The sequence below is a fragment of the Aspergillus brasiliensis genome, assembly GCF_001889945.1.
Source record: "Aspergillus brasiliensis CBS 101740 unplaced genomic scaffold ASPBRscaffold_9, whole genome shotgun sequence".
Taxonomy (NCBI): Eukaryota; Fungi; Ascomycota; class Eurotiomycetes; order Eurotiales; family Aspergillaceae; genus Aspergillus; species Aspergillus brasiliensis.
In genome coordinates, this window is record NW_027137450.1 from 477,783 (window position 1) to 496,110 (window position 18,328).

General features: G+C 48.8%; 5 protein-coding genes across 5 annotated transcripts; 2 read left to right on the forward strand and 3 right to left on the reverse strand.

Annotated features, from left to right (window-relative positions):
• Window positions 1-1,653: 1,653 nt before the first annotated feature.
• On the forward strand, window positions 1,654-4,011 carry ASPBRDRAFT_130105 (uncharacterized protein; the record flags this gene model as incomplete). The annotated part of the gene is made up of 7 exons (XM_067618199.1): window positions 1,654-2,545; window positions 2,599-2,700; window positions 2,750-2,802; window positions 2,859-2,988; window positions 3,042-3,120; window positions 3,172-3,325; window positions 3,373-4,011. The coding sequence occupies 7 exons, from the start codon at window positions 1,654-1,656 to the stop codon at window positions 4,009-4,011; spliced, it is 2,049 nt and encodes a 682-aa protein (XP_067477175.1).
• Window positions 4,012-4,767: 756 nt separating this feature from the next.
• Window positions 4,768-6,020, reverse strand: ASPBRDRAFT_645498 (H(+)-transporting V1 sector ATPase subunit E). The gene is made up of 4 exons (XM_067628481.1): window positions 5,927-6,020; window positions 5,646-5,800; window positions 5,054-5,565; window positions 4,768-4,983 (listed from the first exon to the last, which is right to left on the reverse strand). Exons 2-4 carry the CDS (start codon window positions 5,676-5,678, stop codon window positions 4,833-4,835), a joined length of 696 nt encoding a protein of 231 aa, XP_067477176.1. The 5' UTR covers window positions 5,679-5,800; window positions 5,927-6,020; the 3' UTR covers window positions 4,768-4,832.
• Window positions 6,021-6,292: 272 nt separating this feature from the next.
• Window positions 6,293-8,286, forward strand: ASPBRDRAFT_129734 (DUF803 domain protein; the record flags this gene model as incomplete). Its single annotated transcript, XM_067618163.1, has 4 exons — window positions 6,293-6,334; window positions 6,409-6,546; window positions 6,611-6,703; window positions 6,766-8,286. 4 exons carry the CDS (start codon window positions 6,293-6,295, stop codon window positions 8,284-8,286), a joined length of 1,794 nt encoding a protein of 597 aa, XP_067477177.1.
• A 1,404-nt stretch (window positions 8,287-9,690) lies between these two features.
• Window positions 9,691-11,194, reverse strand: ASPBRDRAFT_45240 (MADS-box domain-containing protein). Its single transcript, XM_067625351.1, has 3 exons — window positions 10,759-11,194; window positions 10,440-10,574; window positions 9,691-10,358 (listed from the first exon to the last, which is right to left on the reverse strand). Exons 1-3 carry the CDS (start codon window positions 11,002-11,004, stop codon window positions 10,080-10,082), a joined length of 660 nt encoding a protein of 219 aa, XP_067477178.1. The 5' UTR covers window positions 11,005-11,194; the 3' UTR covers window positions 9,691-10,079.
• A 4,027-nt stretch (window positions 11,195-15,221) lies between these two features.
• On the reverse strand, window positions 15,222-17,289 carry gfsA (glycosyltransferase family 31 protein). Its single transcript, XM_067628483.1, has one exon. It carries the CDS (start codon window positions 17,067-17,069, stop codon window positions 15,471-15,473), a length of 1,599 nt encoding a protein of 532 aa, XP_067477179.1. The 5' UTR covers window positions 17,070-17,289; the 3' UTR covers window positions 15,222-15,470.
• Window positions 17,290-18,328: the final 1,039 nt, after the last annotated feature.

Here is an 18,328-nt window from a genome sequence, read left to right on the forward strand (position 1 = left end):
TTGCCCAGTCATGCACCATGCACATTCTACTCCTTTCCAGTCTTGGCTGCTTCTGTTAGTGGGGAGCCCAGATTTCCTAATACGGTTTGGCGTGGTCCCATACCTATTGCGCGTAGTTCATACTAACCTTTGCTCTTTACGGAGGCTAGAAGAAGATCACTCTGAGACTGTTTCAGTGAGCCAGATTCTATCCCCGATTATCTAACAATGAGCGCGGAGGTAACTATGTTTAGCCATGTTTGTGTGAAACGCTTATTTTCTGCTCCTAGACATCGAAAAGAAGCTTCCTCCATTTGTATGTTGCAGTTTTATATGCCCGTTTTTATTAGCACAAACAAATCCTGAAATGGTCCCCCCTGGGCGGGAGGCTGAGTAGGCAGTTCCGTTACGTACCCCCAAAGCTCGGCTAATTTACCATGATTTTCCCATTTTTAAATACCTCGCGAACTTGGCGATTTCGCATTACAGTCTCTACCTTGGCTGTGGGGGCAATATCCCCACGGACAAATGATTGTGCTTTCAGCATAATATTCCACTTATATAAAAACGGATCTCGAAATGTATAACTACCTGCAATGTTTCATTAGGCGATTCTATCTACCCCCTTTGCCAATTTTGAATCCGGCCGCTTCCAAACAAGACCGACCGCAGCCTCCAGCTGCATCCACATCCGCATGGCACAGCCGGAAGAAAGGGACGTAAAGACCGATCAAGGAAACTCCTTACAGGAGACCACCTATGTAAGCCTTGCCATGTACTTCAGTCTGGTGGGCATCTTCCAGCCCCCAAAAACAGCGATATGACAGATTGGCGTCAGATGGTCAGATCAACCGTGAACCGGTGTGGGGACTACAAAGTACTTTAGAGATAGATCTGCACCACTTTTCCACCCCTGGACCGCGCCCAAATACGATCCGGTGAAAGGGGAAAAAAATCTTCTCTGTCTATCTAGTGTACTGTGAGTATGATGGGCAGACTATTGGCAGTTTGAGCCAGTTTGGAAACTATCGAAGGCTAGGGAGTCAGCAGAGCCTTGTGCATTGTATCTCTTTTTGGCCCCAGTGACACGCAGGTATTTAACGTAGCTAGCTTGGGGTCTGAATAGCAAGAATCGAAAGGAGGTCGACAATCAAGCAGATTATCCAGGGAGCCTCCCACAGATCAAAGGGTTAGTAGACAAAATCAAGCGAGAATACAGTGCTCAATTTCCCCAGAATGGATTGATGGAATGGAATGAAGGCCGCATAATCATCGGAGTATTGGTCTACCCCTACATTAACGGTCATGGCGCATGGAGAAGCTGACGCACCACTGGTGAATCGGTGCGGTACATCACAATCTGGAAAGGGAAGAAAAAGAAAAAAATCGATTTAACAGTGAGAGTGAACAACTGTCATTGGCAAATCGGCTAAACTACCAGCAATAGTACTACTGACTGCCCAGGTATTCAAAATCAATAGTCGATACCAGTCAATTTCCTGTAGCCGTTTTGGGTAATGAATAGACATGCTGACTCATGGTCATGTGATCACGCGCTTTGTAGCACGCGCCCAGCGTGTCCAACAGAGGCTAAATGCGGAGATCTACCGAACAAAGCATGCGGGTCATACTCTACAGCATAATAGATATATCCCCTTCACCAAAGTGTCCGGCATGCGACGCATTACCAGTTTCTTTAACCGTCCGGCTTTTGCAGCAGTGAACCCAGGCGCTCAGACCACTGACCGAGGCAATGACCCTGATCAGCCGCCTCACTCGTCCCCGCAATCTCTCCAGTCAAATGGCCCCTCTCCCTCAATAGCGGAGCCAGACTCTCAGCTGGAACTGTCTTTATCCCAATCCATAAAGGATGGCGATAATGAAGTCGAGCCTCACCACAGCTTCCTGAGCACGGAATCTGCAACTAAGGATCCATCTCCAGGGGCAAGTTTCAACTCCTCGCAGCGTGTTATGAAGAACGGGAAAGAGGTTGTTATCAGCTCAGATGGCGAGGATACAGATTCATTAAGCTCGTTTGAGTCTCCAGAAGATCTTCTTGCGAGGTTTGCTAAGCCACCTGGCTTTGTAGGCAAGGAAGGTAGAGAGAATGATACATCTAATCTAGGAATGACCGTGCGAAATGGCTCCGAGAACAGCACGAAATCAGATAAACGGTCCCGCTTTCCAATAACAGTCCCAAAATACAGCTATACGCTAGACTCACTTGTCGTCCAAGCAGTTGACGATAATGAGACTGAGGCTGGTATTGCTAAGCTGAAAGCTGCTTTTGAGAAAGAAGATATGCGAAAGAACGGAAACCAGGGTGATGGGAAATACAGCTCACCTTTACCGAGCACACAGCTCAATGAGGACACCCTCGCATCGGCTCTGGGTGATCAAGACGATGGATTGGGGCTGCGACGTCTGCTCGACGCTGTCCGAAGGACAGAGGCTCTAGACCTAGAGAAATCATGGCACTTCTTTGACTATAAAAGCGAATTACCCCCCGCAGTTCCCTTTCCTAAAGACTGCATAGATCAGAACAGCTTCATGCATCGCCTACGAGGTCAGTATACGGAAAACTAATGTTAAGCGTCTCGGTACTGATTCGTCCTGTAGAGAGACACTCAAGGGAGCGAGCGCTGCATTCAGGCATTGTCGACTTTGCTCTATCGCGGTCATACTTTCGGGACGAGGTTATCTCGTGGATTTTTCAAGCTGGTAAGTTCTATAATTCATCGGAATAGTCTCATGGCTTACGTTTCCTCAGTACCTTCGGAGACGCAAGACAGCATCAGGCAAGCGCTTTGTAGAGCTTTCAAAGTCAGTGGCTATGACGAGCTGGGATAATCGTGGCACAGTTTGCTGATATCACCTAGAATGTGAGCCCTGAACGGGTCAAGTCGCTCATTAAGCCGGCCGACATCGATCTTGTTTTTCGACAATTGGGAGCCACCTCCCAAGCATTGGCAATTTCTGACAAGATTGTCCCAGATGCACACATCAACAGTACGTCACTACATTAGCCCTTAGCACAAGCGTCTATTGACAGTTGTATGCAGAGCATAATGTGAAGAGCAACTCCCTACGTGAGGGAATGTTGGTCTCTGTTCTTGAGTTACTGGGTGGAGCTGCAGACCTGTGAGTGTTGGAATATCTTGTTCTACGTACAAATGCTAATTTCTGTATTAGATTTGCAGACGACACTCGAGAGCGCGCACTGCATTTACTATTCCGTCTCACTCTCGATGTATCCTTGACCAGCAATTTTCTGGTCTGTTCTGAACTGGAGAGAACCATCGTCACCATGCTAGAGAGCGCCCCTGAGGATACAGCCGATGATTTGGTATGTAAGTTCTTGTCACAACTTCCATACCTCGCTAATATATCCAGATGCATCGAGTTTGCACGACTGCATTTGACACAGTCAAAGATGCGACGTCACAGAGTCGCCTGGTCAGGCATATACTTCCAACCTCAGACTGGCTCGCACTCCTACGGTGCCGCCTCGCCGTGTCCTTTTTGACGAATGATACTTCACCACTTAGTGAGCCGCCAGAGGAGCTCATCGATCTGAAACGCATAACCAGCATCCTTAATCAACAACGATTCGATGTGAAGTGGTACAAAGGGAAGGGGCAGCATGACTACGACTACGGAGAACTTGGAGCTGTTACTATTCTCCTTAATATTGCCATCGATTCTGGACGGTATGAGGTGGACTTCCCCAATAAAGAAGCTGAGAAAGAATTCAACGCCGCTGTTGATGCCCTGTCTGATCGGCTCAAAATCATCTTCACTTCCATCGAGGACTCGGGTGCATCCCACCTTAAACGGACGTTGGCCAAGGAAGCTATCGAGGCTCTACATTATCGAGTCGTATATTCCGTCAGGTCAAAGCCACGTCCCAAAAAGTCGGTTCTTGGGGTTCCTGAGGAACGAAGAGAGAACAAGAACGTGTTCAAATCATTCGTCAAGGCTCCGAAGGGCAACGATGAGCTGCCATTGCGGCCGCATGACGCAGGTTCCTAATATGTCGTCCACCGCCGAGGTATCTCAGCTATCTCCATTGAGAGTCTTTGACAGTCTGCCCGCTCAACGAGCAGGACGAATTACGCTGGCCTTTCATATTAACGATGGTTCGTCGGTAGTATATCATGCAGTCAGTCGCGTTGATGCTGGCGTTAGCGTGCACACTGGCCGGTCCAGATGCTTGTTACAAACGATTGGGTTTTTGGGTGGTGGGGGGGGAGCAATACAGGGGTTTAAGGGTGGTAGATAGCTAGACTCAGTGTTGGGTTGGAGTCGACAGATGATGATATGTGGCGTTAGGCTTGGTCTAGACATACTTGTGTCTATAGCATCGTTGTTTATGGTTTTTGCTCTTGTTTTGTTCGGGATACCTTATTGCTTAGTCCTGTGGAGCCCATCACTATTATGCTGGAGGTCATTGTTGGGAGTTTGTTGCGCGATATAGTTGAGCCATGTTGGGTTGCTTATCATACTATAGATATAATGAAACATGCCCGACTCGGGTTTAAAGTACTATAGTATATGCTATTATATACTAGTATCTAGTGTGCCTGCATGCACTAGTACCTCGTCTCAGACCACATCAGGTCTACCACATGCTCATGTTATATTCCTAGAAATGCGCGAAACATTCGAAGCATACCAACGTTATGGGATGAACTCTGTTGAGAATCTGATGAAAAAGAATTGAAGAACTTTATACAAGGCTATGGTGCTCTCTTGAAAAAAAGAACCGGAGTACACAGATACAATGGCTGCAACGACGACGAAATTGGTTCAGGTATTGTGAATTCGCTTGGCAAGAGACACGTATAACTGGTCTAGTCATAGAACCTCCGGTTGGTGTTCTTGCCGAACAGCGTCTCGCGGACGGCGGGCAGGGCGTCGATTTCGAGCAGGCGCAGCCGCTCTTCGAACGTGTTGTTAATCTCAATCTTGCCCTGGCCGCCGATAATGACAACACCACCAGCACTAGAATTCCCCAAGTCAGACGATTATATCGGGGAACGGGTTTGGGAAATATAAAGGGGAAAAGACTCACGATCCCTCAGGCAGCGGTTCCTCCTCGTCCACCTCCGCAGACACCTCCTTACCGACGGTCTCCTTGAATTCCTTCTCGGCCTCTTCGATGGCCTTCTTGACAGCATCGGTATCCTGCTTCCTCGCCCTAATAGACACCTTGTCTTCATTGAGAGCGTACAAGCCCTCGAGAACCAAGCCCTTCAGTACAGTACCATACTTCTCCGCATCCTTAGCTGCGATACCGGAGATCTGATCACGAGCCTGCTGGAACAGATCATCAAGGAGTTCCTGGCGAGAAGAGAGAACACGAAGACGGGTGCGGTTGGCAAGAGTGGAGCGAGTGATCTGCTGGGACATGGAAGCTTGCTTGAACTTCTTCTCGTATTGAGTGTCGATGGCGGCAGTCTCCTGACGGACAAGCTTAGACTTCTCGATGGCGAACTCTTCGTCGGCTTTGAGCTGGATTTCACGGGCCTTCTCCAGCGCTTCCTGCCGGATGAAGGCCGTCATCTTGCGGAGCTCGCCCGCAACCTAGTAGGACATGATGGTATGAGCTCAGCTCGGGCGCGGGCACATATGCATGGTCCCTGGTCGGAAGTCGGGCGACGTACCTGGTCATCGGACAAAGCATGACTTTGCGACATGGTGACAATAGAGTAATTGTAAAGATCGGAAGCTGTAGAGGGGAGAGCGAAGCGTATCGATATGTGGGGGGGTTTGGGAAGAGAGACAACGTCAGTTGAGCTTCCCGATGCGGAGGTGCCTTCTTGGGGGGCGGTCAATCAACGTCAGCCTGCTGCGCCAGATCAAGGGGATGGAATAGTCAACGGCTCATGAATTGCGACCGGTATATTATTGGAAATAGAGCAAGTCGGAGACTATTATTACTCACCCGGACCGGCAGGAATGTTTGAAGAGGGAAGCGTGAGTGATTGCGTGGGGGAATACAGGGCCAGAGGGGGGAGAACAAGCAGCAACAACAAGCAGCGGAGGGAAACGTTGCACTTGGGCGGATCTGCTGATCGATTCGCAACTTGGCGGCCGCTCAGGAACTCACTTGCTCTCCCGCTTTTCCCCCCTCTACTGCTGCCTTTTCCCCACAGCCATTCGGTTCGGTCTAGTTTTTTTTCTCTCACTCACTTGGTTTCTACGTCGTCCTGGACAATGGAGTCGGTCCTACTAGTCCTGTCGTATCCTGTCTAATGCGTGTCTGGTCTTTGTTCCCTGGCTCAGCGACCAATGCACGAGGATATCCGAGATGGGTAATCTTGGTGACTTATCGCCCCAGGGGAGTGTCGCGGTTTGTTCTTCTCCTCTCCGGTGTTCTCGCCTCATTCGCTTTGAGCTACCAGGCTAACTGGAAGGCGGTTCTAGGTTGGGGTGGTTGTCGGGTTGATCTCGACCAGTCTCCAGGCCATCGGGCTGACCCTCCAACGCAAGTCGCATATCCTCGAGGACGAGAAACACCCATATGATATACGTCGACCACCCTACAAACGTCGGAGATGGCAGGTCAGATCAGGCTCCTCCGTATTCAATGCATCCGTTTCGAGCCGGTCTTACTGATTCTATGTAGTTGGGGATGCTAATGTTCGTCATTGCGAACATCGTCGGCAGCACCATCCAGATAACTACCCTTCCGCTTCCGGTGCTTTCAACCCTTCAAGCAGTCAGTGACTTCCCTGGACCAGGTGGTAGATCCCTGGGCACCGCTAATATTTATTGTACTAGTCCGGGCTTGTCTTCAATACCATCTTTGCTACTTTGATCCTAGGTGAAGCCTTCACCAGATACTCTCTCATTGGCACTGTCTTGGTCTGCATCGGCGCGCTCCTCATAGCGCTTTTTGGTGCCGTGGGGGAGCCAGCGCATACTCTCGATCAGCTTTTGGAGCTCCTACAGCGTCGAAATTTTATACTTTGGATGGCAGGGACGGCCGTACTGGTGCTGGTCATCTATCTCGGTTCCCGCCTGCTGAAATTCCTGGCTTCCCCGTCTCGTGCTAAATACCCCGGCTCGCGCGGTTCATATAAGCCGCACTTGCAAATCTCCCATGGGCGTGTGCGACTGATCCGTGGTTTATGCTATGGCATGATCAGTGGGATACTATCGGCCCATTCTCTTCTTCTCGCCAAATCAGCCGTGGAGCTCCTCGTCCGGACGGTCGTGGATCGCGTCAACCAATTCGATCGGTGGCAGTCTTGGGTTATTCTCCTCGCTATGATCGGCCTTGCCCTCTCTCAACTATTTTATCTACATCGGGGCCTGAAGCTGTGCAGCACCAGCGTCCTGTACCCATTCGTCTTCTGCATCTATAATATTATCGCCATCATAGATGGATTAATATACTTCCGGCAAATGTCCCAGCTGGCAGGCTTCCATGCTGGGCTGATATCGCTTGGAACAATTGTCTTACTTGGAGGTGTCCTCTGCTTATCGTGGCGCTTAGAGGTCATAGACAGCCATGCGGCTGTGACTGTCGTGGGACCATCTCAGACTGGCCTGGGTCCTGGAATGGCTGTGGTTGAGGAGCATGAAACCTCACCGCTTAGTCTGGGATTGGACAGTCATGAGGATCTGGAGCGTGAGCCCCTTTTACGGAGTGCCCATATTCCTCGGCGAAGTATTCACAAGAGAGCACCCAGTTTGCCTCTACCTCAATCCTCATTGAGTCCGCAGGACTCCACGGCAGATCTCGATCCAGCTTCCATTTGGGCAGAGTTGGATGACTCTGACTTTGACTATGCCGCAGCCATGATGCGTTCTTCCAGGCGCAGTCGCACATTTGGAGATCCGCCATCGAACCAGTCAAGAAGCAGGATGAGAAGCAGTTTCCTGCGTGGACCTCGCCGCTCCAGCACCATGTCAGTCAACCAAACTGCCTGGAACTCGCGCAGAACATCGCAAGCCGTACATCAGGAGCGTCGCAAGCAACGGCGAACATCAGCACCTGCTCCGGAGAACCGCAGTCTCCTTTCGAAGCCTCAACCTCACGCAACCGGCTACGGCACCCAGGACGACCGCTCCGACAACCTAGTATCAGGGCATCATCGCCGCGAATCCTTCACCGACGCAGATTCATCGACCGGGTACCCAAACTTCCTCGCAGGTCCGAGGAGTACCCTCCGCGGAGCCTGGAGAAGCGGTCTTCAATACCTCTCCCAATGGACTGGTAGCAATCAAGGAAGACGCCAGAGCTCATCCAGTCCGGGTCCCGACCTCGAAGCCAGTCCCGACGGACGCACAGAATGAAATGAGAAATCCATTCCATCTAGGTCTTACTGCACCGCCATTTGACCTACAGTCCATTTTTCTAACCCCGGACTCTTGACAACATTCACTAGACCCACCCAATAAACACAGATCAATGATAACCCCTTCATGTTTCCTGCCAACCAATGTACAATAACTTCATACCAACATCTATCTATACACATACCCAACACCACACACCACCAATTTTTCATATATTCACTTTTCATCTTACTTAACCTAGAGACTGAAAGAAAGCTCTTGAAGTTCTGTTTCCAAATCAAGAAATACAAAATACATAAAATACATATACTAGCATACAAAGTTTATTCCATCCATTCCTACTTACCCCACCCACCCTCTCTGTCACTTGCATTATTCATTAGTACCCTCATGTATCTAGTCCTTACATCATACAGAATCGGATCGCCGTGTCACGGGATTAGGTTAGATGGATAGGATGGGGTGGGATGGGATGGATAAACATATATCAGGTCACGAGATCTGGATATTAGTACTATACTAAGTCAAGGTTGGGTTTAGATGAGATGAGCTGCCATACTAGGCTAGTACTTTCAATCTATTAGTTTGTTGCATCTCACTATCTTTGCTATCTACCTTGTGGATATCCTGTCTACTTGCCATCTTGCTTGTTCTTTCTGGTCAGAGGTGAGATAATGGGTTGTTAAGTGACGATGTGCATGTAAGTCCTTATACCTACAATGCATAGGGTGAGGGGCACACAACCCGTGAGTGATCTACAGCTTGCTGCTAACTATTGGTACGGTATGTATCTATTTGAAAGAGGGTCATAAGTGTGACAGAAGGACAAATAATAGTTCCGGTTTTCTCCATACCATACATGACATACTTCTTACCCGATGAAGGCTATCCATCCATCATCATATCAAGTTACTCAATCAAATAAGACCCCCCCATTTCTGCGTCCAAATGCCTCATGACCTCGCCCTCCCTCTCTCCCCCTTCTTGCTTCCGGAGCCGTCATTCAAACTTGCCCGCAAGCCAAGGATCATTGTCGAAGGGGGAGGGACTGGGAGATAAGCGGGTGACGAGCCTGGCGCAAGGGGGCATAAATCACATGTGGAAATCAAGGGAGGTCAATTAGTCAACGCAAGACGGAAACAACAATTTATGAAAGACAAAACAGATAACCACTTCGCCAGTAAGAATAGAGAAAGAAAAGAAACAAAAAAGAAGAGTAAGGTAAAAGCACCAGAAACACCGCCACTTTCACCGTCGTCTAGGAAAAGGGATTAGGAGATGTGAGGAACGAAGAAAAACAATTAATAGCCTGGGAAGCCCAGATCAAGGTCTCTTGCATCCTTCCAAGTTCAGTCGCGCAGCCTGGCCTTTATTTTCCTTTTTCTTTTCTTCTTTTTCAGCTTTTTTTTGGTTCTTCCCTTTCTTTCGATTGGCTATTTTTGGCTTTTATAGGGAGGGTCTTCGGTGAAACACGACAAATAGCACGAGGCATCTTGCGAACACCGAGGCTAGCGACTCAGGTGTGTGTGTAAACTGCAATACCAACGAGTCAGGCTATACACAGATTACTATAAGTTCATCTCTCTGTTCTTCGTTCTGAGTGGCGCGGCGGTACAACACTGTAGACCGGGTTTTATAGTATGAATTATGTCTGGAAACAAATCGTTGGGTATCAAAGGAAGGCCGTAGAGGAGAAAGCTGCACGCGCTGGGGTTGGCAAGGATGCGAACAACTGTCTGGGCCCCTCAGGTGCTTGAGAACGCGGGGCATGAAAACACATAGCCACCCGCTTACGCCGTGGGCTGGTGCTGAGGTGGCATCCGGTTACCCACAGGCATACCAGGATACTGCCCTCCTGCCTGCTGTTGCTGCTGAAGGCCCTGGTAGTAGGCCATCTGCTGCTGTTGCTCATTCGTCATGTAGCCGGGGTGCATACCCGCGGGACGGGGGATATTCGATTGTTGGGGGTTGACATTGCTGTGGCTGACATCCTCGGGCGTCTCAGCAGGGACCTCGGGCGCATCAACGCCATTCTCATTGGTAGTGGGATCAGGTGCATTCAGACAGGCCTGGACAATGGTAACGGAGGGAGTCAGTCGCGTTGGGTTCGACTCGAGTAGACAAGAGGGAAGCCGTGGCACAGCACTCACCTGAATGAGGTTCTTGCCCTCAGCCTTGGTCACCAGCGGCTGAAGCTTCGGGGTGGTGAAAGTATAGACGAGACCGGTCTCGGACACGACCAGGAGGAGTACTTGAGTACCTGTGAGAACGGAGAGTTCGTAGGCCTGTTTTGCGACCGCATTGAGGCGTCAGCACCGATCCGACGGCAAAAATTCCAGGCAGAGAACGTGTAAAACGAGCTTGACAACGACAAGAAAAGACGCATCATGAAAAGACCAGAGCGGGCGACATGATTGACGGTGATAACGAAGGGGAGAGATGAGGCTGCAGAGACGCGACAGCACGCACCTTCTTCATGATACCCGCCTTCCGCTTGGAAAAGGTGATGTGGCGACGCGACTTATCCTGAATGAATTTGATCTCAATCTTTCTGCGCTCGCGACCGGGCTTGTCATCATCATCATCGTCGTCGTCGGCGCTCATGCGAGAGCGCTTGGTGCCGCGGTTGTCAGCGGCGCCGTTACCGGCGGCCTGCTGCAGGTCGTCCTGAGTAGGAGAAGGGTTCTCCTCACCGACGGCAGTGATGTCGGCCATGATGAGACTAGGGGGAGATTAGAATGGGGAGGAAAAAAGAGAGAGGTGAATGACAAGAATGGTAGATGAGAGGAAAGGAAGGAGTCTGGGGGACGTGAAGACGAATGCCCAAAGAGGAATGATGCTTTTGAGGGGGAGGGAGAATGACCAAATCGAGTAACGCGTTTGCTTCGCAGGGTTTGGGTTCAGGACGAGAAGGAAAGAGAAACGGGGAGGAGGAAGTTCGAAGAAGGCAAAGTGCCGCTGCAGACCAGGCAGGCGGTCTGTCACGTGGCTGTGACCGTACCTTACACCCCGTGTGGTATTTGGGTTTCCCATTCTTTTTTAAGCTTTCCCTTTTCATTTCTTCACCAGATTTTCTAGCATACCCCCCTTTTCTCTGCTGTTCCTTGATTTTTTTTTTTCGAGGTGGAAAGGCGTTTTATTATCTCTCTGTGTTATATGACTAGAGTATCTATATTCTGAAACGATCATGACTACTTTTACAATCTGCTCACTTCTCTCTCACTTTACTCCTCACCCTGGTCGACCAATCTTTCCGTCACAATACAACCTTTGTCCAGACCCGACGGTGGGGAACAACTCAGGCTTGGCCCGGGCCACTATTGGCCTAGCCGCAGTGAGGCATTGGGGGATTCGATACAGCGGCCAACTCACATTCTCCACCCATACCGCGTAATAATACGGGAACCCCCTCCTTTCTGTTTCCTTCAAAGAGCAAATGGGGAAAAGCTTAGTTGACACTCCATCATCACCCACTCATCCATTCATTCATTCATCATAAGTTGGTTTGTGAACCACTTTGCACTGTTCTTCTCCCACAAAGTCTTGTAATGCACACCACTGATTCGCCATCCCCTAAAATCGATCGATAATCTCACTCGGATCAGATCAAACCGGGTCATGGTTGATGGATGTACTAACTCACAAGGATGTGGGAGGTGAGTGGCGGCGAACATTCCATGTCCCATCCCGTGTGCCCTGCCGGTCTACTACTACGGTAGTAACTGGCCCCCAAGCCAAACAGCAGCTGGGGCGTATTTGGTAGTATCGAAGCTGTCCTCTAGTCTATCTACTCAACAAGAAGTAGGAAGAGATGCGTAGTGCATAAAGTAACTAGATAGTTGGTGTAGATTGCTATCTACCGACTCTCTCTCTCACTCACTCACTCACACTTAGTGTACCTTTCCGTAGTTTCAGGGCAGGAAGTAAGCATAACTATACGCATACTATTGAATTGATTGATTGATTTGATTTGACTGATTGCTTGATTGATCAATCCATCCATCCATCCTGTATGCATGTAACTAATTAGTTAGTCCATAGTATTCCTCATCATAAAAGTACTAACTCACGGACGGATGCATCCCTCAGCAAACCCGGTGGCGCCTGAAGAAAAGACTCGACTCGATCCAAACTCAGTAATCTTGTCCCCGTACATTTTTACTTACAACACAGTTTTCTTTGAATTCGACGCTGACAACTTAATTTAACCCATAGGGTTTCGGCGTTTACTTCCACTCTGTCATTGCTAAGAACAGATTCTTTTAGAACAGCCTCATCCTTCGGCACAGACATCCCCAACCCTGGAATGTCAAAACTATATATAGTAAGATGGCAAACAGGTGACTAGGACTGGACAATACACATTACTACTCTCCCCATGATTAGTAGTATTGGCATAATCCCCATCAGCAAGGACAACCCCAATTATTTCCCCTCAAAACCAATAGAGACCCGCCCGGTAACTGATAATCTTCTGCACCGGCTGCATCAATTTATATCAATCACTGATCAGTCATCCTTTTAACCATCATCTTCTTTGCTTCATTACTACTCTACTTTTTTTCCACGAGGCTTTCTGTCCTCGTGCCACTACTACTCCTACTAGTAGGCTCTCTATCCTCTTCCCCAGAGCAAAAGAAGGAACCATGCTGAACTCTAAGCAGTTCACGAACCCTAGGAGATAGTCAGTACTCTCAGCTAAATCCCAGTACATTACCAAATCTCACCATAAAGATACTAACTAGAACCTTAGCACTATCCAATCCCAGATAACCTTCCCTGCTACATACAGGTCATGCAAGAAAAGATTTACCCCATCCATCGTCATGATCAACATAATCTCACCCCCCTCCCCTGCCTACTCCACAATGGTATCATCCCAAGCATTCACACACTCTCGACAAAACAGGAAATCAAATATCCCACAGAGTAGCGTGACCTATACAGTGGCCATATTATGTGAATCCCACAGTTCTCGAAACCGGTTAAAAGTTAGTTTACTTCGCCCATCACATGGCCCCAGAAACCTAGTAATATCCATTCAAACTAATCACTTCATTACTTTTTCTCATCACCATCATCCTTCTTCACTATAAACCTCCATATAACATACATGATAGGCCCATCAGGGATCAAAGTCTAGTCGGATTAAGTTTCAGGCGGCCCAGATGTAGCACACTCCCTGACTACAGTACGTAGTCTAGCAGATAGTTAGCTGGTCAAATAAAGTACCGACGTCAGACTGATCCCTTAGATTCTTAACCGGGTAAGGTCCCATTTCTCAGCCCTGCAGTGATTGGACTTTTCGATATCGATTGGACAGTACGTAGTAAGAGTATGATGATGATGATGTGCGTGATGAGATGGGATAGACGGAAGATGTAACCTCGTCAGCAATGATAACAATGGGAATACGAGACAACTGCTACTTTTTTTTTTTTCGATGTGCAATGGGAAAGAATAGAACAGACGTACTTTTTTCCTATACCTTTCTTTCTTCATATTTCTAAGCATGCTCTTTAGTTAACTACTAACTATGTCTTGGATTGAGTCATTGCAGTGATTGTTGAGGATTTCTTTTAGGTCATTGATTGCTATCTGTTGGAACAAAAACCAAGCTATACCAGTAGCCAATAGAAGAAAGATTTCTCTTCTGGCCTACTTGGTAAAATGTCTCAGCGCTATCTTTGTTTAAATTGTACTTCTCGTTATTCAATATGCTCTAACTCCTTGTAAGGCTATCATCATTCATCTGATGGGCAAAATATGTACTTAACGTAGTTACTATACAACCAACCCACTGGTCCCTTCCATCTACCACTAGGTAACTACAATGCTGAATCAATGAACCTATCTCACCAAATATCCATCGTCATCGCCTGCATAAGAGACACCTCTATCATGTGTTTGCCCAGGCCAGCCAGCCACTCAGTGAGTGAGCGAGTGAGTGAGTCAGTGGGAAATGATCCGATTGGGGGTAAGTTACTAGTAATTAGAAAATGAACCGCTGGGCTGGCGTGCCAGTGGCTCAACTTGTACTTCCATTGAAGAAAGTCCTTTGGTTGGCCAAGTAGATAGGGATAAGATGGATACACAAGGTAGTATGCATGTATATATGATCATCATGTTGTGTTTGTTTGCTTTAATGGATTGGTTTCATTTGGTGCTTTTGACTCTCTCTCTCTCTTACATCTCTATCCGTCGATAAACATATAGAGGTTAGTGATTGGTTTTATGTGTACTTATTTTCGAAGTGTATCATTGCTACTTATGACTGACTGTCCTTGGCAAAGTTCAAGGCTGCCGTCTGCCGAGCTGGTGACTGACTGACTGACTGACTCTACATGAAACAAGCATCAAACTGGCCTACGCAATCCATCGAACCATTAGTCATTACGAACACATTTTCCAGTGAATCCAGTCATATTATTGTGCAGCGCAACCAACCACTGTGTACGTGCGTGTCTATTGCTAGTATCTAACAGATATTCTTTCCCCCTAATCTAAGACTTCAACTCGTGATATTCTGCGATAACGACGAATGCGCTAATCTCCAAAAGCAAGCAAGCGACCGCGGCTCGGCCGGCAAAATTCTATTTTTACAAAAATTCATGCAAGAAAGCAGCCCTCGACAGGAAGCCAGCAAAAAAAAAAAAAAAAGAAAAGAAAATGGGAGAAATAAGGGAATGGGATATGTCGGGTCGTGAGCAATGGGCCCCCCGGGCGAGAATATTATCATTCCCTCCCACGAGGCCGTAGCCAGGCCAATCAAGGGAGACTCAAACGAGGTATGCTCTTCGCTGAAAACCACCAGTTCCGATCTTGGACTGCGCCATTCTTGACTCCGCCAATACAACGCCAGGCAAATGATCGATCAAAAACAGGGAGGCCGAAGGATTCGGTGACCGAAAGAGATACATTCCCGCACCACCTTCACTTTTCTTGTTTTCCTTGTCGCCTTTTAGATTGGCATAATTGTTTCTCTTTAGTGTTGTGGTGTCGCAGGATGATGTAGAGTAAGATCAAGTTTAAAAATGGAAAAGAAGAAAAGAAGAAGGAATTGGAAAAAGCGTAAAGGAATGGAATGAAGAATGTGCAAGAATCGAAAAGCTTCACAGATCCCAAGGGCCAGCCTCAGTATCGGTCGTTTGGTCTCTCATTGAGTGGCATGACCAAGGATTTTAGTGATGTTGCCGCCGGACTCCAAAGTCCCGGATGCCGGCACCGCCACCACCCTTGGGGCCGAGCCAAACGATCTCGATCACACTGTGGCCTTCGTCTTCTTCACGCACATACCACTGGTGCACATTGTCGCCAACCACGAAAGCATCCCGCAACAACCAACGATCCTTTGTCACGCCTTCCTGATCCCGGTTGCGAAGGGGTCCCAGACGGGCCTCGTAACCACGGGGGTCCTCTTCCCAGGTCTTCTCCGTGTGGTCAAAGTTGATCGCATCATCGGGAGTGTTCTCGTCGTAGGTGTACTTGACGAGCGAGTATCCGTTGGTGAACACCCAGAAAGTACGGGTAGAGCGACCAGTAGCGTTGTTGACAATCTCCTCCTGGTCAAAGACCCAGCGACGCAGAACCGAGCGGCGACCCGCAGCGGCTGCCACCGTGGTCATCTTAACAACATCCTTGGTGTACCAGCTGTTCCAGTGGTGCAGAGACTCAATCTTTCGGCCAGACTCGTAGACACCGTCAACCTCACCCTTCATGTCCATCTGGTACAGCGAGGGCCAGAGGGTAAGAGGGGTCTCTCCGTATCTCTGGATGCACTGGCCGAGCTTCTGGTCACCGGGCTGCTCACCCCACGACTGACACTCATCGTAGTATTCCTCCAAAACATCGAGGAGAGGCTTGGAAACGAAGACACCAGCACCACCGAAAGCGATGTGGCCGAAAGTATCCACCTGCCAGCTAGCCTCAGACAGGGCACCAATGTAGTGCTTCTTGCTCACATCGAAGAGCTTCAATTCCTCAGCGATGGTCGGCAGGGACAGGAAGAAAGTGTCATCATCAATGAAGCTAACCCACTGGGTCTGAGGGCGCTTGGTCCTGATGGTCTCTGCGAACGCCTGGACCAGACCAAAGTAACGAGCCGTGAAGTCCAGAGGAGACTGGATCAGGGTCAAATCCAAACCACGGTTGCGGAAGTAGGCCTCCTGCTTGGGAATGTCATCGTCCGATTCCGGCACAAGCACAATCAAGCCAGCCTTGGTGTTTCCGTAAGAGTACAGCAGGGAAGGAAGCAAACGGTCCAGACGGTCAGCAGTGGTGGCCAGACCGAACAGGAGCTTATCGGTCTCATCCACATCGTTATCAGCAGCGACGTTGACGTCGATGATCGGAGGGCAGGGCAGGGGTTCCTCGTTCTCGGGCGACACGACCATACCACGCTCCATGACGGTCATCGGAGGGAGCACGGGGACTTCGATATCCTCAAGCGAGTTGAACTCGGTCTTGGGGCTCACATGGTGAGGACGGAAGTAGGCACGGGTGTAGTTCTTGCGAGGAAGCCATTCGCTGAAGGGCAGAGGAGCCTGGAGACCAGGGTCCACGTCGCAAGCTTTGGACGGGGGTGTAGGTTGCAACTGGATTTGCGGGGTTGAACCAGCGACGCGATCGACTGGATGCTTGAAGCGCAGGAGAGCAGCCTGGTCGAAGCGCTCGACGCACCAGAAAAAGAACCCAATCGAGAAGAGGGCGATCAGAGGAAAGACCGTTTTCATACGAAACATCGGCATTTTGGCGGTATTATTATGAGTATTCTTGAACATGTGAAGTTGAAGAAATCGGTGACGAGATTTATTAGGTTTGGTTGTTTTCCTTCTCGTCTCAAAAGCACGTCAACCGGAAAGAAAAGGTTGTCGTCAGTGGAACCGTTCTCGCAAATCGTCACGTATGGAAATATGGTATAAAGAGTGGAATTGGCCGATAGAAAACTGATCCTGAGCAGGAAAAATTTTTCTATTGCCTGGTAGACTGTCAACGAAAGGCTGGCAGCGTCGAGACCTGCGACACGGTCACGGAAAGGGGTGAGAAGCCCCGGAAGAAATTATGGGGGGGCAGAAAAGCCGCAGGAAACAAGTAGCGAGGAGAAGAGAAAAACCCCCCAAGGATAACAGGCCGACGAAATCGCAACCGGAAGGTGCGTCGAAGGCTCAGTGAAGAGAGAATAAGAAGAGGGAGATGGGCGCTGAGTGTCGAAGGGGTGAGGATGTCGAGAGAAGGAAAGGGGAAAGGGGAAGAAAGATACGGAGGGGGGAGAAGAGTTCGAGAAGTAAAGGAAGAAGATGAGGGCGGAAGACAGGAGACAGGCGACTGGGAGCGATCCCAAGTGGGAATGCCGAATGCTGGACCACGGGTTGGGCTGGGGCCAAAGCTCCTCCACTGGGTAATTTAATCTGCAAATATTAAGCTCAGCCCGTCTCTGGCCTGGCTGACTCTTGCTGATGGTTCTTGCTGGGGCAGATTAAACGACGGAAGGGGTCTCGTCAAGTTGCAGAGCAGTTATTTTGCTTCCTTTTTCTAAGACAAGCAGCAGCCAAGTGTTGCACGGCAGAGAGGACGAGAGGAAGGTAAACGAGAGGACGAGATGAGAGAGAGCATCAGATGAGGTGAAAAAGACACAAGCTGGCTGGATCGGAGAGGGCGACAGATGATTATTTTTATCTTGAAATAAATAATAACAAGAATAATACTCACTTTCTTCGACTTCCCAACGAGGAATTTAGAGGATTTACACCACAATGATGCTTAGTGTTCTTATGCTCGGCCTGTTGACGCCTCCCGCCGTATGCCAAGTTAGTTACTCACTGTTCCTTTCCATTTCAATCTTTTGTATTCCCTTTCCTTTTTATCTTTCTTTATTCCTTTACTTTACTTCCAGTATCCTGCTTTGTTTTACACACGCCTTTCCTGCCGTCTCTTACACTCTTCCTTTAGTCCTCAAGAATCATACTTGTTCCTGCCGTTTGGACGAGTTTGTGTGAATTTCCTGAATACGGCACTGCCCTCCACCCACCTTCTTTTTTGA

Bases quoted from the DNA above. Each gene is read 5' to 3' on its own strand.
- ASPBRDRAFT_645498 (XM_067628481.1), bottom strand. From the start codon at position 5,678: ATGTCGCAAAGTCATGCTTTGTCCGATGACCAG. The intron at 5,566-5,645 runs GTACGTCGCCCG...ATGTCCTACTAG, and splicing joins ATGCTTTGTCCGATGACCAG to GTTGCGGGCGAGCTCCGCAA. The intron at 4,984-5,053 runs GTGAGTCTTTTC...GGGGAATTCTAG, and splicing joins GAACCGCTGCCTGAGGGATC to TGCTGGTGGTGTTGTCATTA.
- ASPBRDRAFT_45240 (XM_067625351.1), bottom strand. From the start codon at position 11,004: ATGGCCGACATCACTGCCGTCGGTGAGGAGAACCCTTCTCCTACTCAG. The intron at 10,575-10,758 runs GTGCGTGCTGTC...GTCGCAAAACAG, and splicing joins AGGCGGGTATCATGAAGAAG to GCCTACGAACTCTCCGTTCT. The intron at 10,359-10,439 runs GTGAGTGCTGTG...ACCATTGTCCAG, and splicing joins AGGGCAAGAACCTCATTCAG to GCCTGTCTGAATGCACCTGA.
- gfsA (XM_067628483.1), bottom strand. From the start codon at position 17,069: ATGTTCAAGAATACTCATAATAATACCGCCAAAATGCCGATGTTTCGT.